At 34.1% G+C, this 21427-nt stretch overlaps 1 protein-coding gene across 3 annotated transcripts in view; it reads right to left on the bottom strand.

Moving 5' to 3' along the window:
* Positions 1–3000: 3000 nt before the first annotated feature.
* The window catches only part of KIFAP3 (kinesin associated protein 3), a gene marked incomplete at its 3' end in the record, with an annotated part of 158551 nt that continues 140124 nt past the window's right edge, over positions 3001–21427 (bottom strand). For 2 of the 3 annotated variants that reach the window (XM_082862992.1, XM_082862994.1), the window contains one exon: positions 3001–3737. In XM_082862992.1, the coding sequence (XP_082719118.1) occupies positions 3629–3737 (109 nt within the window). Of the gene's footprint in view, positions 3738–7740; positions 7787–21427 lie in introns of those variants that run through there. The other variant, XM_082862993.1, reaches the window with a different exon arrangement.

The following is a 21427-nucleotide window of genomic DNA, read 5'->3' as shown; positions in this document are numbered from 1 at the left end:
GACCATATAGGCCATTTTGTTTTCCTATGAGATTTTTCTCACTTAAGAATATCCATCTCCTTCACAAAACAAAAAACTAAAATAAACAAACAAAAAAACCCCAAAACAAACAAAACAGAAAAAAGAAGAAAGAAATTGATCAAGTATGGTATTTTTGAGTTCTAAATCTCACTGAAACCACCTTATGGATCAGACTCCACTATCTTCTGCCACTTAATGTCAAAAGTCTAAGGGCAGTCAATTTCTCTGAAGGTATTTTGTCTTTCTTTTCAGGATTCTTATGGAGATTTTAATTCATTTTTATCAAGAACTTCTCTATGTCAAAATAGATGTCAGTATCCATTTTAAAAAATGGTTCACATATTGCAGGGATAAAAATCCTTTTTAGCTCAGTAATATTTTCTTCTATTATCTTTGGCTGTTATTCCTGTACCTTAAAAAAACAAAAACTCTTTTCTTGGAAAACCAACCAGCCAAATATTGGTGCTCTGATTTTTATCTTCTATATTATTTTTTATATATTATTTAATCTATGTTATTTTCTTCTGCCTTCTCAGAGAGCTTATCAAATTTTTCTTTATCACTGAGTTTTCTCAGTGTTATTAATTCTATTCTTTAATGCCTCTCTATTTCATGCAAGTCTTTATCCCAAATAGTCGGGAGGTTCTGCTATACTCCATAGAAAACATATATTGAAGCTTAATGTTATCCCTTCAATCTAGTAGACTGTCAGGTACCTGGCTAGAATGTGTATGTGGGATTTTAGATATCTGAGGAGACACCATATTTTCCAAATTCTCATTAAACAGCAACAAAGACACAAAAGGACAAACTCACCTCACTAAAAACGTTGTTGTATCCTCAATGATAGAATTTGGGAAGATTTGCCAATAACCAGGACAAATTGGCTAGATTTGGAAAAAACCCTCCAGGTACCACTTGGCAAAAAGTAGGAAGATCAATTTATATTTCTCTCTTTTTCTCTGTTTCATGACTTAAAATATGCAAGGTCTTTAAAATCCTGAAGATCAGGAAGCTAATAAAAAATCTTGTAACAAGAAATAAAGACTCTGAAAAATAGGCCTTCAATTGGGTTGAAGAAAAAGCATTCTCTTTTCTCTGAGACCTTCTGACAATTTGGCTTAGTCTTTGAGTCCTAAAGATTCTTGGCATATTTCTGGTGGCACGGAGTAAGCCCTGCAACATAACACCAAGTGAGAGCCTAGTGACTGTAACCTCTGATCGTAGCTACAACTAGTAATAGTAGCAAGTTATTTTGTGTGATGTACCTCATCTACCATTTCTGAGGTTTCTGTAAAGTCATGACAGGATATATGGCTTCAGTTCTATTGTGCTGTGCAGAATTAAGCAATAGGTGTGTCACACATATGGAAGGGGCTAGGAAAGGGTGGAGCAGTGTTCTCTTCCCCAAGTCCTGAGTGAATGTAGTGGTGGCTCTCCCAAGAAGAGGGCAGCTGTGATCTCATGAAGATGAACAACCTAGACGAAGCAGTGTAGGGACAAGGGGAGGAAACAGAACATGAGGAACCTATTCTTGGCCCCATGTGAGAAAGCGCCTTAGGGAACTCTCAGAAAGGGCAGAAAACTTGAGAAGAAATAATTTCCAGCTATAAACTATGGCTTGAGGCCATGGCAATTTAGCTCTTAAAGTAAACATGACTTTAATTTGTAGACAAAATCTGGTTAAGTCCAGGATATCTGACTTACATATAAATAGTATTTCTAAAAGTGCCCAAGGCCAAAACCTTTTGTTCTCTGAAGTATGTAAGAATTTTAGATATTCTTCCTTATTCCTTTAGTAAAATTTTCCTTCATAAATAATGCAAAGGTAAATCAGTCCATGCTTGAGTGGAAAGATCACAATTTCTAATTCTGTGAAGTCCTAAAATAATGAAAAAAATATACAGGGAGAATGCGTATGTGCATGTAAACCCTGGAGACCAGCCCTGGAAATGTTATGAATTGTTGTGGATGTTCTTCCTAAATCAGTTTATAATGGTATGAGGGAAGTTAAGTTATAGAATGTTTGCTTTATCTTTCTAATAATGTCACTTCTTATTTGTATTTATACTTTGTACATATGACAAGTAATAAGGCACGATACTTACTAATTGAGGTTACTGGATTGGAAGCATGAAGACAGGTTATGTCAAAGACTAAATACATAAGCTTGGGGAAGTCATTTAATTTCTCCTGGCATGGTTTTTCCAACTGAAAGAGTGTGATAGAGTTGTTTCTAAGGCCCTTTCCAGCTTTAATATTCTATAGTTAAAATAGAAACCAAGACAAATAAATACATGTTTTCAGAAAGATCAATTGGGTTGTGAGTTCAAAGACACAGATCATATCTTAGATTCACTTATTCCCTAAGGAGCATGATATACTTCCTTATACATAGCAGGTAGTTAATATCTGTTGACTATATTTTAAATCTCTATGGGATTGGTTTCCCAAATAAATAGATGGACTGAATTATTTCAAAGGTCCTTTCCAGCTCTACTATTCTATGCTTAAAATATAAATGAAGCCCAATAACTAGTATAGTAGACCAATGAGATTTTAAATTCTTCTCTTTGATCTATGTATTTACTTCAAAGCCTCATATAATTTCTTCCACAGCAGGCGCTCAAGGAAATATCTGTAGATTGTAATTATTTAATTTGCTCTGTTTTTCAAGTAAATATTTCCATACTATAACATGCATGAGTTATTTTCACAACTCATTATTATGTCTTTCCATTTCTTACTACCTAAATCTTGTAAAAACAAGTGAACAAATGGGAAACGGGTATCTAAGTGAGCAAAATATTTTGTTCCTTAGTTTTCTTCAGTGAAACATAATTAGCTTTTCCATATTTTAGACTTCATGAATAATAAAATTTAAAAACCCAATGCCAATCTAGTTTCATGTATACTAATAGATGTCCTAGGTTTTCTGTATTAAAATCAGAAAGACAAAATTAATTTGAATTAATTGCTGAAGAAACTCTACTCACATATAACATAATTATGGCATATGTTCCACTGTTAATCAAAAAATCATAGTTAATAACTTTGGGAAGCAACCTTTCAGGCACATGGCATGAAATAAAAAAGGTGATACTCTTTTTATAAATTTTAAAGGTAGCACATATCACGTGAAATACTTAAGAGTTTATAAGGGGAAAAAAAGGACAGGAAAAAAAATTATATGCACTCTACATAGGCACGTAACTCCTAATAAAACACATTAAATAGAAACACATGACTTTTGCTAATTCATTTGTACTTTATGCTTCTTTTTAATAGAAATTAAATTAGTCAATTAATGTACATAATGTAGTGTTTGTTTTCCAGTCTAGTTGTTTTTCAGCATTCACTTTTCAGTCTCATGGTAAATATTATTCGGCATCAGGATGTGGTTTGATGAGTGAACAGTGTCAAGCATCAACTGTACTTAACACAGGACGGAAGGGGTCGAAGTTAACCTGCAGCTAACAGTATGGAAAAGTAAAAAGAAACACAGACCCGCAATAGTATCAACATGCATTATTAGGCCAAGATTCAAAGTTAACCCAACCCACACAGATCTCTTCTAAGCTGAGAGCACAGATGGAGAGGGATGACTTTATCGAGATCCATAGCCATAGTAGTAAGGTTCATCAGGGCGGAATCCATAAGCTGTGGCAGGGCGTCCAAGAATGCCAACCGACTGGCCAAAGCCATCCATTCCAAGGCTAAAAAGAGAAAAAAGGAATCATCTATTATATTTTTCATTCCAATGCAGGTCAAAGAAGAGGCCTGGAACTTTATACCTCCAAAATTCTCTTCCTAGCAGCAAAGTGACTTATGTGGCTGGCTATCATTAACTTTTTTCTTCTTTAAATTACTGTAGTCATAAAAATGTGTTTAATAAATATTTAATTCTAATAACTTCTGTTAAAAATATTGAAAACCTCTGTCATCAGGTACCATTCAAGACAAAGAGAAAGAGAGATCAGAAATGTTTTAATGAATTACACTCATACATGGCGTTTATGCCAGAATGTGAAAATATTTTACATGTTAGCAACTATCAGTAATACACTGCTAGGGAATGATAAAATTAAAACTGTAGTAAAGTGAGTTTTGTTATTTATAATAAGATCTCTATTTCATAGGACTAATCCACTATTAGTAAGGACATGCAATTGAGTTTTAGCAGTAAACTCTCACTTGAGCCAAATCATACCATAAGCCTATGACTAAAAGAAGACAAAGAATTTTACAAAATTTGAAAGTTAGCCAGATTTGATATGCAAATTCTTCTTCTGACTCCTCAATGCAAAAAAATTACTAAATAGTACATGTTTTGAGTTACAGCAAGCAAATTATAAATTTTGGATTACAAATTTATAATTATAAATTTATAAATGATAAATTTATTCTATGGAAATAACAGAAGCCCAAAGATAACCTTCAGAGTTAAAAAGGTGGATTGAAACACGGATAAACTGATGTTACTTTAAAAATTCTTCTTTCATCTATTAATACATTTAGAAGAAAAAGTACTTTTAAAGAGTCAGAGAATTATTAAACACTTAGCAAAATGACAAGATATTATTTTGCCAGGCAAATATGGCAGCTATAACATGCTCATGCATAGCGCATGCAGTGAATGCTAGTGAGCTTATTTCCAATCAAAAGAAATTATTTATAACCCAGAAATGTAAGCTTTGAAAAAATAAATATATTTAAATGATTTAAGATTATTCCAGATAATGCTAGATGGAAAGATACTTTTCCCTTTATCAGCAAAATCTCAATATGATTAAAAAATATATTCATACGGGCACTGATTTCTTCTCACAACTCAAAGTGAGATTAAGTTAAAACGCTTTAGAAGTAATGATTAAAATGTTAAGGTTTTAAATAATTTGTGTGCGTGCGTGCGTGCGTGCGTGTGTGTGTGTGTGTGTGTGTGTGTGTGTGTGTTGGAATAGGATTAAATACTAAAAGTAAAGGGCATATAATTCATGTGAATCTACCTCTTAGGGGAATGGAATTTCTGAAATATAAGGTTTAGGTTAGCATTTGTAGTGAACGATCCTGGACAAATCAAACTTTTGGGTTCCTTCTATATCAAAAACTGTGTCTGTAATTTCTAAAAGTTGTTTGAAAGTTTTAAGTCTGAATTTTATTTTGAAATGGCAAAATACAAGTATGCTTTTCCTACTTTGGTCCCATGGAAAGAAAGATTAAATTTTCTGATGAAGGGAAATATTACTCTAGAGGTAGCTTTAAAGATGTTTTAGAAATTAATGGAGCCCACGACTAAGACACACCTGTACCAGTTTAAAATTAGAGGAAAAGTTGGCCATTGAAAAATTTTCTGTTGAAGCACTAAGGCTAACAAATACTCATGTATCTAAACAACTCTCAGTTATATAAAGGATGACGGTAGAGCTTGTGGATTTCAGCTCCTTCCTTTTTCAGCTTTCTACTTATTACCTGCCTTCAGCCACTCTTTACATGTTTTAGCATCTCTTCTGAGGCTGAAGAGCAGCAGACTTCGGTAAAACTCAAGTTAATTTTGTCTTTGTTTATTAATCTAGGGGCTGTGGTGAGATCTCTTTTAAGAACTTGGAAACAACAGGCATATGGTTGATCACTGAAGAAATATGCAAAAGTACCTTCAAAACAGAACATCTCACAGAGGAACAATATGACTGTAATTCTATCTAAAAGAAGATGATGGTACTGAGAAGGGTGTCTGTCAGCCATGTTGGCACAGAACAAGGAGCTCCTCAGAGGCAATGCTGTAGTGGAACCAACCCAAGCAATCCCTTGGGGTGACCTATAACACCATCAGGAATATATGACCTTTTTGGCAGGCTTGTTCTCATTGAGGAAGGGCCATTAACAAAGGTTCTGAGTCTAAAGTTATTACACATTCAAACTGCAAAACTTTTTAATTTCTATGACCAATAAACAAATTTCTGATTACTGTTTTCTCATATGGCTTGCCAACAGGGTAAAGAATAAACTTAAGACATATCTGATCTGCCTGCTGGTTATACTTTCATTGTAAATTGACAAATGGATTTTTTAAAAATATGTTAGTCACAATTTTTGGTAAGAATATGCATCCCCAAGTCAGTGAAAGTAAGACCAAATCTTGAACACTGTTGAGTTTGAGTTTTCTGAGCCTGCAGGTTTACTGCAATAAACTTCTATTTATGCACTCAATAGTTAACCCAGAGACTTCTGTATTACAATGTAAAAACCAAATTTTTGTGAACTTCCATAAATATCATATGGGGAAATTTTTCAAATAGGAGAATTTGAGACCAACTCTTAAAATGAGCTTTTCTGGAATTATCCATCGTGTATCATAGATCAAATCGCTGTTTAAAGAATATGTGAAACATTATGACCAGTGTGGGTACTCTGGTGGTACTCTAAGTTCTATATCCTTTTGTATCATGAAAGATCAAGCATGTCCCTACAATTAATATCTTTTAAATAAAATTCACTCTGATACAGAACAGTTTGATTCTTTAGTCTCTCATTTGGTTCTAATATAGTGAGGAAATTGGACTTTTCAGGATGTTAAAACCTGGAGATAGATATTCTTCTGGGACATGTGAACTCTTACTCTACTTTCTCCCTTGGGATAAGGATGTAGCCTTGTTAATGCTGAATCTGGTTCAAACCAGGAGAGCCTAATGTAAGTTTTCCCAACAGAAGCAGATGGATTATATAAATTCTTCTGGAAGGGGACAGAAACGTGAATATAAAAGGAAGTATCACAGCAAAAATTGTCCTTTCCTGATCCACTAAGACTTGACTTAGAGTACACAGTATTAAAGCCACTTGCATGCCCTCAACAGGGACCCTCAGAACCAACAGAAACTAAGTTGTGATATGCTGTACCTGCTCGTGCCCTGTGTGACCATCCTGCTTCAGAGAAGAGTTTGTATATTTGGCTATTTATATTGGAATTTAATCCAACACTGCATGTGTGTCTCCATACATACATATTCTCTTCCTGGTACTCCTAAACTATATAAAAAAGCTGTGTGTCCCTTTTGAGTAGAATATGCCACTACTAGACCACTTTTTCTTTACAAGACTAATTATGTAGCGTCATTTAACCTTTATCTGAGCTCAATGTCTAGATATATTTTGGACCTTTAAATTAGAAAAATACCAAAATGCAATACTGCTTCTTGAAAATATATAATTCTAGTCTAAAGAAAATGGTTACTGTTTGTTGTGAAAAGACAACTAGGAAAGGTAAGGCCCCCAAATCCATCTGCCATTAAGTTTTATGTCCTAAGAACAATGATTTTGGGGTACCTAGAAAAAATGACAAATTCTTTATAAGTAAAAAATATATATTTAAAATTCAACAACAAATATAAAACCACACCTAGGTTTTATTTTTAAACAAACATTTAGAAACCTAATTAGCATTCAGCAAGCAGAAGACTAAATTTTCTGTAATATTTACAAGGCTTCAAACAAATTTTCAACATCATTCATTAGAATTCTAAACTTGAGATGATTCAGAGAAGGGTGAAAAAAAGAAATCCAGACATGACAAGTGATGCTTCACATGCAGCATATTACAAAGGGAATGGCAGCCAGTAAGGAATCCTAGGCACTCCGAGGCTCTGATTAAACTTCTGTGTCAGAATTGACATTCCTGTAGAAAGGAAAGAAAATCACCTACCTCTGGCTGTTTGTGAGGCTTAATTAGTGCATATTTGTAAAGCCCTTTGAAATCCTTGGGTGAAAAGTGCTGCATAAGTGAAAAGTATTATCATTATTTTATTAAAGTTAGATAAAAGCAATACAAGTCTTTTTCTTCTTTGAAATTTCCAGGTCAGCAAAATGAATGCAAAGCACATAATGAATATATTAGTGAATAACACAGGAAAAAAAAAAGGATACATTCAAGCCAAGTTCTCTTTTCATAGGCTCATAGAATCTTTGACTTGGAAACATTTTTAGAAATACTCTAGTGTACCCTTTCATTCACAACATCCTTGACAGGGTCTATACAGCTCTTGTCATAACACCTCCATAACTCTACATTGTCAAGGCAGTTCGTTCCTTCTACAGACTTACCAAACTATGAGAAAGTTCTTCATTAACACCCATCTGAAATCTGGTTCTATGAGTCCTAGAATTACCTTCTCAAACCATACAAGAAGTCTAATTATTCCTTAATATGACTATTTCACAACTCTCATTTAATCAATCCTCATGACATGGTCTCTAAAATCATTTGTTTTCTAAAGTATTTCAATTTTTTCAGTATTAACCTTAAAATAAAGAAGCTGAAAACAATGTGGTACTTATGATATGGTCTGAAACCAGTACAGAAGATAAAAACGAGATCCCATTTCTGACTCTCTGCTAATGTAGGCCAAAACTGTGTTGATCCTGAACAAAATTTTTAAGGAGTCATTATCACAAAATGGCTTACATTGACTGTATATGTGTGTGTATAGTTGTGTGTGTATATACATACAGGCACACATGAAATTTATAACTTACAACTACCATGTTGAATTTCATCTTTTTAGCTTGGGTCTTTCTTTGGGGATTCTATTCTCCCTATGACAAAATCCTTTATGACAATATACTTACAAGTAGGGAACAATGACACTTACTAACTACCTATCTTTGTGATCCATAAGATAATACTGAAGGCTGGAATTCTTTTGGGATCGTTAAGTCAAAGGACTTAACATTTTTTGGAGGATACAGATCCAGGACATTATATCACTGCATGAAATAATTTAGTAACAGTCTCCTAGAACAGTTCATTCTTTTTATTAATTACTCCAATATACTGATCATAGAACCAAAATCAGTATGTTTATCTTCCTTTCCAACTAGGTTATAAATTTATCATCAGAGTAATTTCAGCTTAAGTATGATTTGTCATGGGAAATTTAGGTCTACGTAATAGTGATCTTTTGTACATCCATCCACCCATCCATTCAAATAGTACACGACTTTCTATAATGTGTTAAGTATAGTGTTGGAAATCAATGTCAAAAAAAAAGATGTGTTGCTTGGAAGGCGATAATAAACAAGACATGGTCCCTGACCATGGATTGGAGGCAACTAATATGGAACGAAATTCTGATAATAATGTGTTGTTACCCTAGTACATTTATAAATTACTACAGAGTAGAATAGGACCAAATAAAATAATGTGAGAGTATATTAGAGATATGTACAAATTGTTACAGAAGGATCTCAAGAACTAGAAAGCCTTTATAGAAAATACTTTGATTTTAATGTATCTGTCACTTCCTGACATTATATTTTATTTTTTGTCTTCATTTCCTATTAGATTGTAAGCACCATGAATGGTAAGGACTATCTTATTCATTGCTATATCACTAGCAGCTAGTATTGTATCTGACATGGCATGGGATTTCAAAAAGTGTTTGATTGCATGAATGGATGAATCTTAAAGGACAAGTAGGATTTCACATGTGGAGAGAGAGAGAGAATTCCTGATGGTGTGGCAGCCTGAGCAAGAGAAAGGGCTGAAGAAGAGCAAATGATTTGTTATGGTCAAAGTCTTAGGTTTGCAATGTAAGCAGTAGCAGAAGATAAAGCTAGAAAGGGAGGTTAGGATTAGATTTTAAAAGCTCTTCATATGCCATACTAAGAACCACATACTTTTGGAGAGCTGTCAGTGTTTTTAAGAAGGGGACCAAGAACAACTTACTTCTGTGTTTCAAAAAGATAATTGGGGAACAAGGGGTTGAGAGGCAAAAGCATGGGGAACATTTAAGAATATTATGGCTGTCCATATGTGAAGTAATGTGAGTCTGTAGAGGCACTGGCAGAACTAACAATGATCAAATATGCTACATTTCATGACAAAAAATGGTATCTTTTCTCTTTTGAAATGGAGTTTTAAGTTATACATTTACTATTTGGGAACTGAGAATGAAGAGAAAGAACTTCAAAACTGGCCAAAAATGTGAGGTTATAGTTAACTGGAATGAAACAATTTTTGCCCCTTTAATATGGGGATATGTTTCATCAAATAAATAAGAGGCTGTAGTATTCCATGTAGATGAAATCAAACTGTAGAAGTAGTTTGTCCCTGTACTGAACAGGAAGAGATGGGCTATTCTGGCAGAAGAGACCATTTTTTCTTGAAATTCATATATAGCAATAAAAGAAGTCTGGATTGACTGACATAATGCCTATAAAATTATACCTAACATTTGTATAGTGACGTATTACTAAATCAAGATCTAAATGTTTGCAATTTAGAGATCCACCACTAGATGGAGAGCTTGTTTTATCACGGAGTATCGTACTTTTACAAAGTTTTAAAGCAAGCTTTGTCAAATTTAAACTTCTCAGCATATTTAACATTGACAGAATGTGGTTTCCATTGCTTTTTCATATAATCGATGTCTTTATATATGTGAAACAATTTAGAGTTAAATAGGAATCACTATCATTCATATGCAAAAAAGTTTTGTGAATGTGGAGGCCTATAAAAATGAGAGAAGATGCTGATTGTCTTGGACACTGAAAAATGTAATGAACTTGCATGTTAAAGTACTACTATTATAGGAAAACTTCTAAAATTTTCATTGAACCTGTCAATAGCATCTTGTTTCTATAAATTTAAATGTAATAATATATATTTTAGGTTGCTCAAAAGTGTTACTGATTGCTTTTGACTTGAGCCTTTGTATTATAGAGAAAATGAGCAGAGTGAAGCAGTCTTTTAATGAGTTTCACCAATATGTATTAAGTTTAGCTGTCATTTTCCATTTAGTTTTCTTTTACTCTTAATCTTTTATATGCATGGTTATCAATTTTAAAGAATCATATTTTTAGTGAAAACAAACTAAGTAATATTTTCTTCAAAATTATAAATGATAGGAGTAGTGGGAGGTTGTATTTAATGTACTCATCTGGAACTTATTAAAAAATTTTTTTTGAAAAAGACATCTGTCAGTTCTAAGGGGAAAATACCATGTTGGGGACAAATCCTTTCAATTTAGTTACTATACTGAGATGCTTCAGATAAAAACTAATTTGTACTAATGATGGAGGAAGCATGTGTAAAATAGTCACTGATTTATTCCAAATGGAAAGAAATTCCATTTCACTGACGCTCTTCTAATACCATTCAATTTACACTTATTATACATCTTAATCTGTTATTTAACCCATCTCCAGAGCCTATTTTAATGATTATATTTTTTTTATACGGAGATGTTACAGTTGGTACTTTTTCATATTATATCATCTTTGGATTAAGTCTTCTATCCCTTTTTATTATTTTTTTTAATTTATAGTCTCACTGAGATTCTTCTATTAACTCTAGTTCTTGGGCATCCTTACTCTTTTACTGTTGCCTCTGACAATTCTTCTTCATGACGGTCCCTTTCTTCATGAGCTTAGTCATTTTTTTCTTTTTTGCCTGTCTGCTGGCCCTTGAGCTTCGAGATACTTCTACAGAGAGGTTCTGTATTTGTTTATAATATATCAAGGTCCTGGAATTTCACTGCCCTGAAGCCATTTTAATGATAATTTCTTGACTTGGGGTTTCCTGAATTAAATGTATAGTATAAATTCTGACCCCATGCGTGTTCATGAAGCAAGCGTATGATTCCTATTCCTCATGGGTGACTATCCTCCTCTTCCAGGGTCTTAGGGCAGAAGACAAGTTTTAGCCACTTCTCTGGGCTGGTGAATTAAAATCATCTAGTCCTCTTTTCAACTGATGAGAAAAAGGCAGCCCCTTGAAGTTCCAGGCTCTATATAGGGAATTCAGCTCTATCTTCCTATACCATATAACCTATACCTAGTTCAATATTCTTGTGGTGGTTCTTTTGTGTTTGTGTGTCACGTGGGGTTATATTTTGTTCACCTTTTCTATACCTATACAGGAGGGGGCCCTTCCAAGTCAGGTCAGTCTACCATCTTGCTGGAGTCCCTTCTATTCTACTCTTATTAATCAGCTTTGCACATCTAAGGAAAGAATTTATAAACCTTGTATTCCTGTGACTCAAAATTGGCTTTCTTGAACAGAACAATGACTTGAAAGAAATAACTGGAGCCATTAGAAGATTTTTTTCCCTTATTTGTAGCAATTAACAGAAAAAATACTCTAATAGGTGCCTAATAGAAGCCATCAGATGTGATGATGCTGAAGTGAGTATTTACTGAAAATTATAATGGTCTCAAAAGTTTTATAGCAATCTTTTAATGAAAGTATACCATCTTGTCATCTTTAGCTTGCATTTCTTCAATTAAGTACAAGGACTTCTTGAAATTAGCAGTTCTATAATATCAAGGAGTGCCTCAGTTCACACCACCAAATGTTAAGGGAACTTGCTGAGCTGCTTAACTAACCCCTAGGTCAATAAACTTAGTCATTAGCACCTCTTTTAAATAATTGTTTGTCTGTTACTGGTTCAACATTTATATAACCTGTCATAATACTTTGGTTTTTTAAGGTACAAAAATTACTGCTGTAGGTTTAAAGTAGAGAGTTTAAGTAGCGATGTTTTCACAGTGATAGTTTAACCATACTGTCTGGTACTGAGTGAGTTAAAGTCTGAACACCACAGCTAATTACTATGTAATGCTAACCTTAGTTGCTGGTTCATTTTGAGACTCTTTAAAATATGAACTGTGTATTTTACCCCTATGCACTCTCTTAATGATTTGTTTTTTTAGACTGAAATCACTTCCAGCCATCAGTTAGACTCTTGGTCTCTACATATGCACTTCTCCAAGCACAAATATTTCTTTTTCCTATTGGTCTGCCAGCTCTGTCAGAGCAAATTTCACTTTAAACTAAATGCTATGATACTTAAAACCTCTTGGATTACTCAGGCTGCTAGTGTGATCTATGACCTTCCAAGAATGACAGCTGAACTTTCCAATTTGCTTATACTGCTTGGGGAACTAAAAGCACATGCCAAAGAGGAAAATGTTTCTGATGTTGAACAGAGAGGAGAGTTCTTGCTGGAGGTGGGAGCAGGAGACTATTAAATACTGAAAAATACTAATAAGAAATGAAAAGAAACTAAACATGCTGTAAAGTCTAAGAGCTCGAGCATAATTCAAAAGTTAATGCTAGCATTAAAAACTTTTTAGTCCAGTTAAAATATGAATAATGACCTTCAGTTACTGAAATTTAAACACCAACCAGAATCTTAGAATGATAATGCACTATCAAAATGAACAAGTTCAAGAGATGGAATAGAACCTAAAATTATCACAAGTACTATACATAATGGGCTATATCAACTCCCCATCATTCTTTATAAAGCAGACAGAAATCTGACATATGGATATAATCAAAGAGGTAATACCACTATCTAACATGCATGCTACCCCTACTGACATATCAGTCTCTTGTAAATTAAAAATTAATGTTAAGCTTCTGTTAAAACCTTGTCCGACGTCCTTAAATAAATAATACAGTTTGGAATATTTTTATATCGCTTTGAAACTTTTTCTTTTACTACATTTCATAAGAGGTATATAAATGTTAGTTGTAAAAAAAAACTCAAAAATCTTATCACATATAAGCTTAATGTAAAGTTTCCAATTTATGCCCTAGTCTACTTATTCATTTATTTGTCTCAATAATTTTTAGGCTAAATAGCCTGCAAATTACCTTTGGCTGATAAAAATCAAGTGGTGATTGATAAGGACCTTTTATGTAGCTAAATCAGACTAAGTAATATTTTTCTAAAATTGAGGGCACAAGTATGGATAATAGAAACTATATTTAAACAAATTAAAAGTGCATGTTTTTAAGTAGCTAAGCATCAAAGTTTGAAAGTTCGATTCTAAAATAAGTTTATAATATCAAATATACAACAGGCATTTCCTTGTATTATTATGATACTTTATTTTTTTAATAAAAAATTTAAATTGAATGATTCTTTAAATTCTATAGCGCTTTACAATTTTCAAGTTTTACACACATGATTTCATATAATCCAATAAAACCACTTTTTCCCCCCTTTACCCCTATCTTGTCACTCCCCTTTCCCTCTCCTCACTGGTAACCACTAGTTTGTTGTCTATATCTGTGAGTCTGCTTTTTTGTTTTATTCACTAATTTGCTGTATTTTTTAGATTCCATGATATGTGATATCATATAGTATTTGCTTTCTGTGTCTGACTTATTTCACTTAGCATAATTAAAACATCTATGTTGGGCAGTGTTATATAGACACTTTCAGCCTTCAGTAATTTCAGTAATCAATACAGGTCAGATAAATATTTAATAGTTATTTAGTATCCTCTAGAGCACTTAGGATCTCCATATACTACATAATACACCAGCAATGCATTTAGCACTAGAAGAACAGTTACTAAAGTAAATCTCTACTCTTAAATTTCATAAACTCTCTTGGCCCTTGATAATGTATTTATTACATTATAGGTCTGTACAAAAAAAGGTAAATTCATTTTCTACTTAGGTCTAAGGCTAATTTTAGATTGCCAAGACACAAACTGATTGAAGTCATCCTGATCAACCAGATTGCAGTCTTCTGATGATGAAACAAGGTATTTCTAACGGTTTCTTCATAGAATGGGGCTAAGCACCTTTTGCACACACTGCATTGACACCAAGCAAATTCCGTGTAGACTTCAATGCAGAAGTATATGATTCTAACAATTACTTTTCTGACTTCGCCCTATTACCATATTTTAAAATTATTATTTTTAAAGCAACATAAGGAAACATACTTTTTTTTTCTTTATCACTGATGTACAAGGGCATTTTTCTCCCTTAATTTAAGGACTAGTAATTATGTTTACAAATTCAGCTACACTAACTTAAGTATGAACTTATCAACAACTCCTGCATTTTATTAAAGTTAGTGGGGTGCAACGACCTCAAAACCAGAATATCTGGATATAATTTATGTCTCTACTGATATAACTCGTCTCCGTCTAAATCTGTAACTTTCTTTGTCATGATTTCTTTTTTTTTTTTTTTTTTGGTAAAGTAAGAATAATGGCTATCCCTTTTAACATCTCTCTGCCTTGAGATTATTATATTTCCAGGTCTTTTACAAGAACAGTACAAAGACTCTTGTAGTATGTACTTGGTGTTATTGTTATGACATATGAAAATGATAGAGGCTTCCCTAGAAAATACTTAAGAAATGCTGGCTCCTGCCATATAATCTAGACTGTTAAGAGATACTCTATCATACTTGGCATGCTTCTTACACATGCTTTCTGTTTGCCTTTACAGGGCTCTTACATAATTCATAGAGATTTATGCCTACACATAGGCAACTAACTGTTGTTGCACTAAAATAATGCCATGGCCAATCATATCTTCCTTTACCATAGTGAGACTGGACTGCTTGTATAAATAAAATTATTCAATCAAAACCCTTCAGATTCTATGTCAAGATAGATGCAAACGATACAACACCTTTAGGGATGAATAATACTGGGAAAGTCTCTTTACATGCTTTTTCATCTTATTTTATATTCAGGGACTTTATTTTGAAAGTAGTAAATCAAGGGTAAGGTTTTTAGTTATTTCACACAAATCATCACTTCCCACACTGCATACATTCCTGCACTTAGGTTTAATGCTGTAGTGTTGGCTTTACTTTGAAAAGGGCACAGGGTCACAGAAGTGTTTAGGGTGGGGTATCTTCATTCTGTGATGTTCACTGTCTTGGGGTGGTGCCAACCTGACAATACGGGACACATAAGCAGAGCTGGGTAACCATGAGGAGAATTCTTCAGGGAGACAGGAATGCACTATACATTTTTAAAATTAAAGGCAGTGTAGGGTTTTAAGCAGTATTTCCAACTAGCACATAGGTATATCCATATTAATTACTTCAAGTATGCAGGACAAGGAAAGATTACAAATTGATTTAAAATGACTAGGGTGCACACTTGCTGATGGCAAATAGTACTTCTCTCCCTCAGATTTTAGAAGAAAAAGGCAAAATTCAACTGTAGGATATTGACATAGTTTCTGTTTTCCCCTTAGTATATACAGAGAATGAGCTGAACTATAATAGCCCAATATTTATAAAGTCCTTAAAACCCAGAAACCTTTTTAAAAAACTTTTTGAGACTTTTAAGAATTCCTGCTTATTTGCCACCTCAAAAGAGATCTCCACATGAAGTTTAAGTACCCATGTAAATATAGCTTTGTGGGGTTTCTTGTATCAATTTAAGTTACAGTTGCAATTTAAAAATTTACTTGCCTAACTATGTTCATAGGAGGCTCCTCGTATCCTTTCACATTTGAGGGGCGCTAAATTAGCCACTGAAAAAGGAATCTGGATTCCTTTTCAAGATTGTTTTGCCTTTTAATTTCTGACAGGCCAATATGAAGGTGCTTTATTTTTGGCTGGAAAAACCTGAAATGGAAAGAATTTCTGAAAAAGTGGGATGTATCAACTTAAGATAAAGCTAAACAAAGAAAATAGGCTTAAAAATATATTAAAGTATGGTATATTATTTGAGATAGAATGCTGACTTATGTCCACAAAAGAGATGATATTCAGAAAATCATTAATTATGCTCCTCTCTATAAGTCTATTCAAAAGACTAATTATTTAAAATGTTTAACTTTGATTACAGGCACAAGAAACCATTTGTTGATCGTGCCTCTCTAGTCTGAAATGTGTAGCTTTTATGTAAAAAGCAACATAGCCATACATAGATTTTACACTCACCAATAATTAACTTTAATGATAAAAGTATAAAGTTTAGAAAAATACTAACCCTTCTTCTCAAATACAGAAACAAGGCCACATTTGAAAACAGATTCTATTACAGAATGCCGCATTTGCCTCTCTGAAGTAGGTCTGAGTTATATTTAGTTGGCAGAGGCGCTGAGTACTTACAAGATTACCAAGTGATTTGGGCTACTGCTGAAAGACTGCACATTGGCCTAAAATCCCTACAGGTAAAATCCACAGGATTATAGGTCATAATTAATCCCTTTAACTCCAGACTTCCTTTCCATTTCCATAACCCTCAATGGAGGTTTACTGCCTTTTTTTAAAAAAATGAGAAAACCTAATGATTTTAACAAATCTAAAACCCTTTCAATTAAAAGTTTTGAGAATTCATCAACAGCTATGACATCAGCATTAAAAAACATTCAAGGACTAAAATGTTCTGTAACTTATTTCCTTGGGAATATCTATCTGCCTATCTACCTACCTACCTACCTACGTAAACCTTTGCTCATGAGATGGGATGCATCAGAACCCAACATTTAAATCAAACTCTTCGATACAATGTCTCTTCAAATCTCACAATTATTCAAATTATGTTTTGTAGGGCATTGATGTGTTTCTAAAGAGACATTCTATTACAAAGCTATGAAAAGCTACTGTCTGAACTAATCCCTCCAAAGTGCTTACTGTTATAATGAAGTAACTAAATTCTAGTGAATTACCAGACCATTAAAGATCAGTGTCAAAAAACAAAAAACAGTGTCTTATTAAACAGCCTATATAACTCAGGAGGTTGTATTTTAATAATAATGTGATTCTTTGTCAAATATTGCACTGCTTAGGTTAAAATGCAAAAATATGAATCTATAAATCTGTTTACTTTTTAATCTAAGAAAATTCATCACAGTGTCTTTTAAAATTATTTTTATTTTTTTTCTGGCTTTGAGATATAATTGACAAATACTATTGTCTTTAGATTATCTGATTTTTTCTTCTGTAAGAAAATGTTAAAGGTAGAATCTTTTGTAACAGAAGTTAACAAATGACAACACTCAAAATAGCATGCTCTTAAAAAAAAAGTGTCTATTTAAGACATTACGGCATTCTTCTCTAATGATTAATTTGTGTCCTCTAAAGATTAAGGACAAATCAAAAATGTTTAAGATGTTTATTTCATTGGGACACACATACACACACCCTTATTTAATCAAGGTGTGAGAATATCATAAAAGTTAGCAGGAACATGTTGAAGACCACTGATGTATAAAAACTGACACTGTACTTAGTATTAATTCCTTAATTATTTTTCTAAGCACGATAATACTATTACCTTTAAAGATGTTTTTAAAAAGTGATATAAAGAATAATAAATAGGATACTTTAAGTCATCTCAAAAAATTATATTTTGGGCTTCCCTGGTGGCGCAGTGGTTGAGAGTCCGCCTGCCGATGCAGGGGACACGGGTTCGTGCCCCGGTCAGGGAAGATCCCACATGCCGCAGAGCGGCTAGGCCTGTGAGCCACGGCCGCTGAGCCTGCGTGTCCGGAGCTTGTGCTCCGCAACGGGAGAGGCCACAACTGTGAGAGGCCCGCGTACCGCAAAAAAAAAAAAAAAAAAAAAAAGTATATATAGTATTATGTGCTTGTATTATAAAATTGTTGGTAGGAGCCTATGCTGTATAGGTAATTTTTTAGTAACCTACATAACATAAAAAACTGCCTTTTGAAGGTCCTAGCCGCTCCGCGGCATGTGGAATCTTCCCGGACCAGGGCACGAACCCGTGTCCCCTGCGTTGGCAGGTGGACTCTCAACCACTGCGCCACCAGAGAAGCCCTATATATACATCTTGATTATATAGTTAATAAATACTACACATTATACATTTGAAATGATCTGATTTACACTTTAAAAAGATCACAATGGTTACTATGGGGGAAAATGGATTACAAGGGAAGGTAAATGCAGAAGCAGGGAAATTAATTAGGAGGCTATTTTGAATGGTTCAGGTGACAGATGACGGTGGCTTGGACTAGAGTACTAACAGTGAAAATGGAAAGAAAAGGCCAAATTTCAGACAGTCTAGAAATGAAAACAACAGGACTTGCCGATGGTTTGCACTGGGGAGAGTGGTAATGGTGAAGAAAAGGGAGGAACCAGGGAAGACTCCAAAGTTTATGGCTTGAACTACTGGATGGTGGTGACATTTACTGAGATGGAAGATTAGAGGAGGCACCTATTTGCATGTAGGAAATCAAAAGTTAAGTCTGATGATTTTATTAAACATTCAATTGGGTATGTTAAATAGTGAGAGGAATAAAGCTGGTGCTCAGAGGAGAGGCATCCGATAAAAATACAAGCCTTCAGATAGTATTTAATGCCATGGGATCTGGATGAAATCCTCTAGGTAGTGGGTGAAATTAGAAAAGAGGGCTCCCCAAAATGATATGGATAGAGAACAGGGTTGAAGTCCTGAAGTAACCAGCATTTAAAGGTGAAAAGGAGGAGGAATATCCAGCAGAGAACAACATTGGAAAGGAATGGAGAAGATCTTAGGAGGAAAATTAAAAAAACAGGGTATCTTGAGAGCTGAAAGAAGGGAGTTTCAAAAAGCAGGGCCTGGATATCTGTGTCCAACACTGCTGAGAGTTAAAGATGAGAAAGGTCCATGGATTTGGCAATATGAAGATTACTAGCGATTGTGACAAAACTGGAGAAATAGAAGAGTGAATGGGAGTCTTTTGAGATGCACTGTATGAAGAGAAATGAGAAATGGGTAGTAGCTGGAATGTGATTTTGGGGCAAAGAGAGTTTAACGTTGGAGATTCCACACTGTGTTTATATTCTGACAGGAACGATCTAGTAGAAGGGAAAAGAGTGGTGACATGAAAGAAGTCCTTAGGAAGGTAAGAAGGAATGGGGTTCCGAGCAAAATGAACCAACTGGACTTTGAAAAAAAGGGCACTTCCTTGCCTGTAACAGAGGGAAGAGAGTGAGGTGGGGTAAAAATAAGAGTAGAACACTGAGAGGTGGGGAGATAACTTGGGCAAGTTGCTTAACTCAATAAGCTTGGGTTTTCTTAATGTCTCCTTCCCTGAGCTGTTGTGAAGATCAAATTAGATAAGGGATGTAATGATAGCAATTAGCATACTGCCTGGCACTCAGTAAATATATTTCAATAAATGCCAGCATTACTATTAATCAGCATATCTCAGATTATAGAAAGATTTGAAACCATTTTAGAGAATAATATTTCAAATTATACAATTAGAATAAAGATTGAGTCTGCACGGCATTGAAGCCTGCATTGTTTCTATTCCTTTCCAGTAATTTCATTTAAAACTGGACTGGACGGTTCATGTTACAGAAACAAACTCTTTGGAGCAGTTTCACTTACTTAATATTTTTCTTTTTCTTTTTAAAGAACAACAAAAACTTAAAAAAATATGTTTATTTTGTGCAGAAATTTTCTGTGGACTTTCATGTCCAGAATTTTGGATGGATTGTGGACTGTCTGATGCAGATTTAAAGTATTAGAAAAACAAAGAAGCAAACTTTGAACAGTCCCCACCACCCTCAGATACAGTATCTAAAACTGCTTTAGTTTCTACCATTTTTTGCCCACATGCAAACTTTCATGTTACAATTTAAGTACACGTAGATAGGCTTATTTGAAAACACAGTAATTCTAGGAGTACAAGCTATTGGGCCTCCCTGGTGGCACAGTGGTTGGGAGTCCACCTGCCGATGCAGGGGACACGGGTTCGTGCCCCAGTCCAGGAGGATCCCGCATGCCGTGGAGCGGCTGGGCCCGTGAGCCATGGCTGCTGGGCCTGCGCGTCCGGAGCCTGTGCTCCGCTGCGGGAGAGGCCACAGCAGTGAGAGGCCAACATACTGCAAAAAAATAAATAAATAAATAAAAAAGTACAAGCTATAATTTTAAAGTTCAGCATTTCTATATTATACTAAATACCTTCTGAAAAGGCCTAGGGTAGTGCTGTACCTCCCCCTCTCCTAAAATTTTCAAGCCATTCTTTTCTTACCCTCCTTTCTAATTGGGGTAACTAAAAACTGACACTTTCCCCAAAATGGGTCCTCTGTTTTATCAGATCTGACTTTACTGCCCCCAAGTTAGAAATCTTATTCTGTGTTTCAATATATTTTCAGTTATTGTTTCTATGATAGTTGTCTAAATCAATGAATGGGTATTATGCACTGTCGATTTATCCCAACATTTTGATTTTTATGAAAATAGAAATAACTTATTTTGTGAAAACAGACAGCTATAAGATAGTAGTAACTGGCTTCAATGGTGAGAAAATAGAAGCTGATTTCTTTCTTTCATGTATTTTAGCATATTTCATATTTATGTATATTAATATGATCTATATCAACATATATTAATAAAATATATTTATCAATGGCTATCGTCTAAAATGGCATTCTAAAAGTGAATTTCTTGACAGAGATAAGTTTAGTTGCCAACCACAAAATAAGACGGTAGTAAAGATAAAAGGTATAAGTGAAAAATAAATTTAACAACGTATATTAACTGAATCAAATAGTTAATGCTTCAACTGAGAGGTTTCATTGCAGTAAAAAATGAGATTTTATTGTATTTCAGTCTGAAGATGCATATATTTAATAATGTATAAAATTCAGCTTGCTTAAATGTGATTTTGAATTTCCAT

This window comes from Leucopleurus acutus (genome assembly GCF_964270905.1).
Source record: "Leucopleurus acutus genome assembly, chromosome: 2".
NCBI lineage: Eukaryota > Metazoa > Chordata > Mammalia > Artiodactyla > Delphinidae > Leucopleurus > Leucopleurus acutus.
This window is presented reverse-complemented; position numbering and strand designations above follow the sequence as displayed.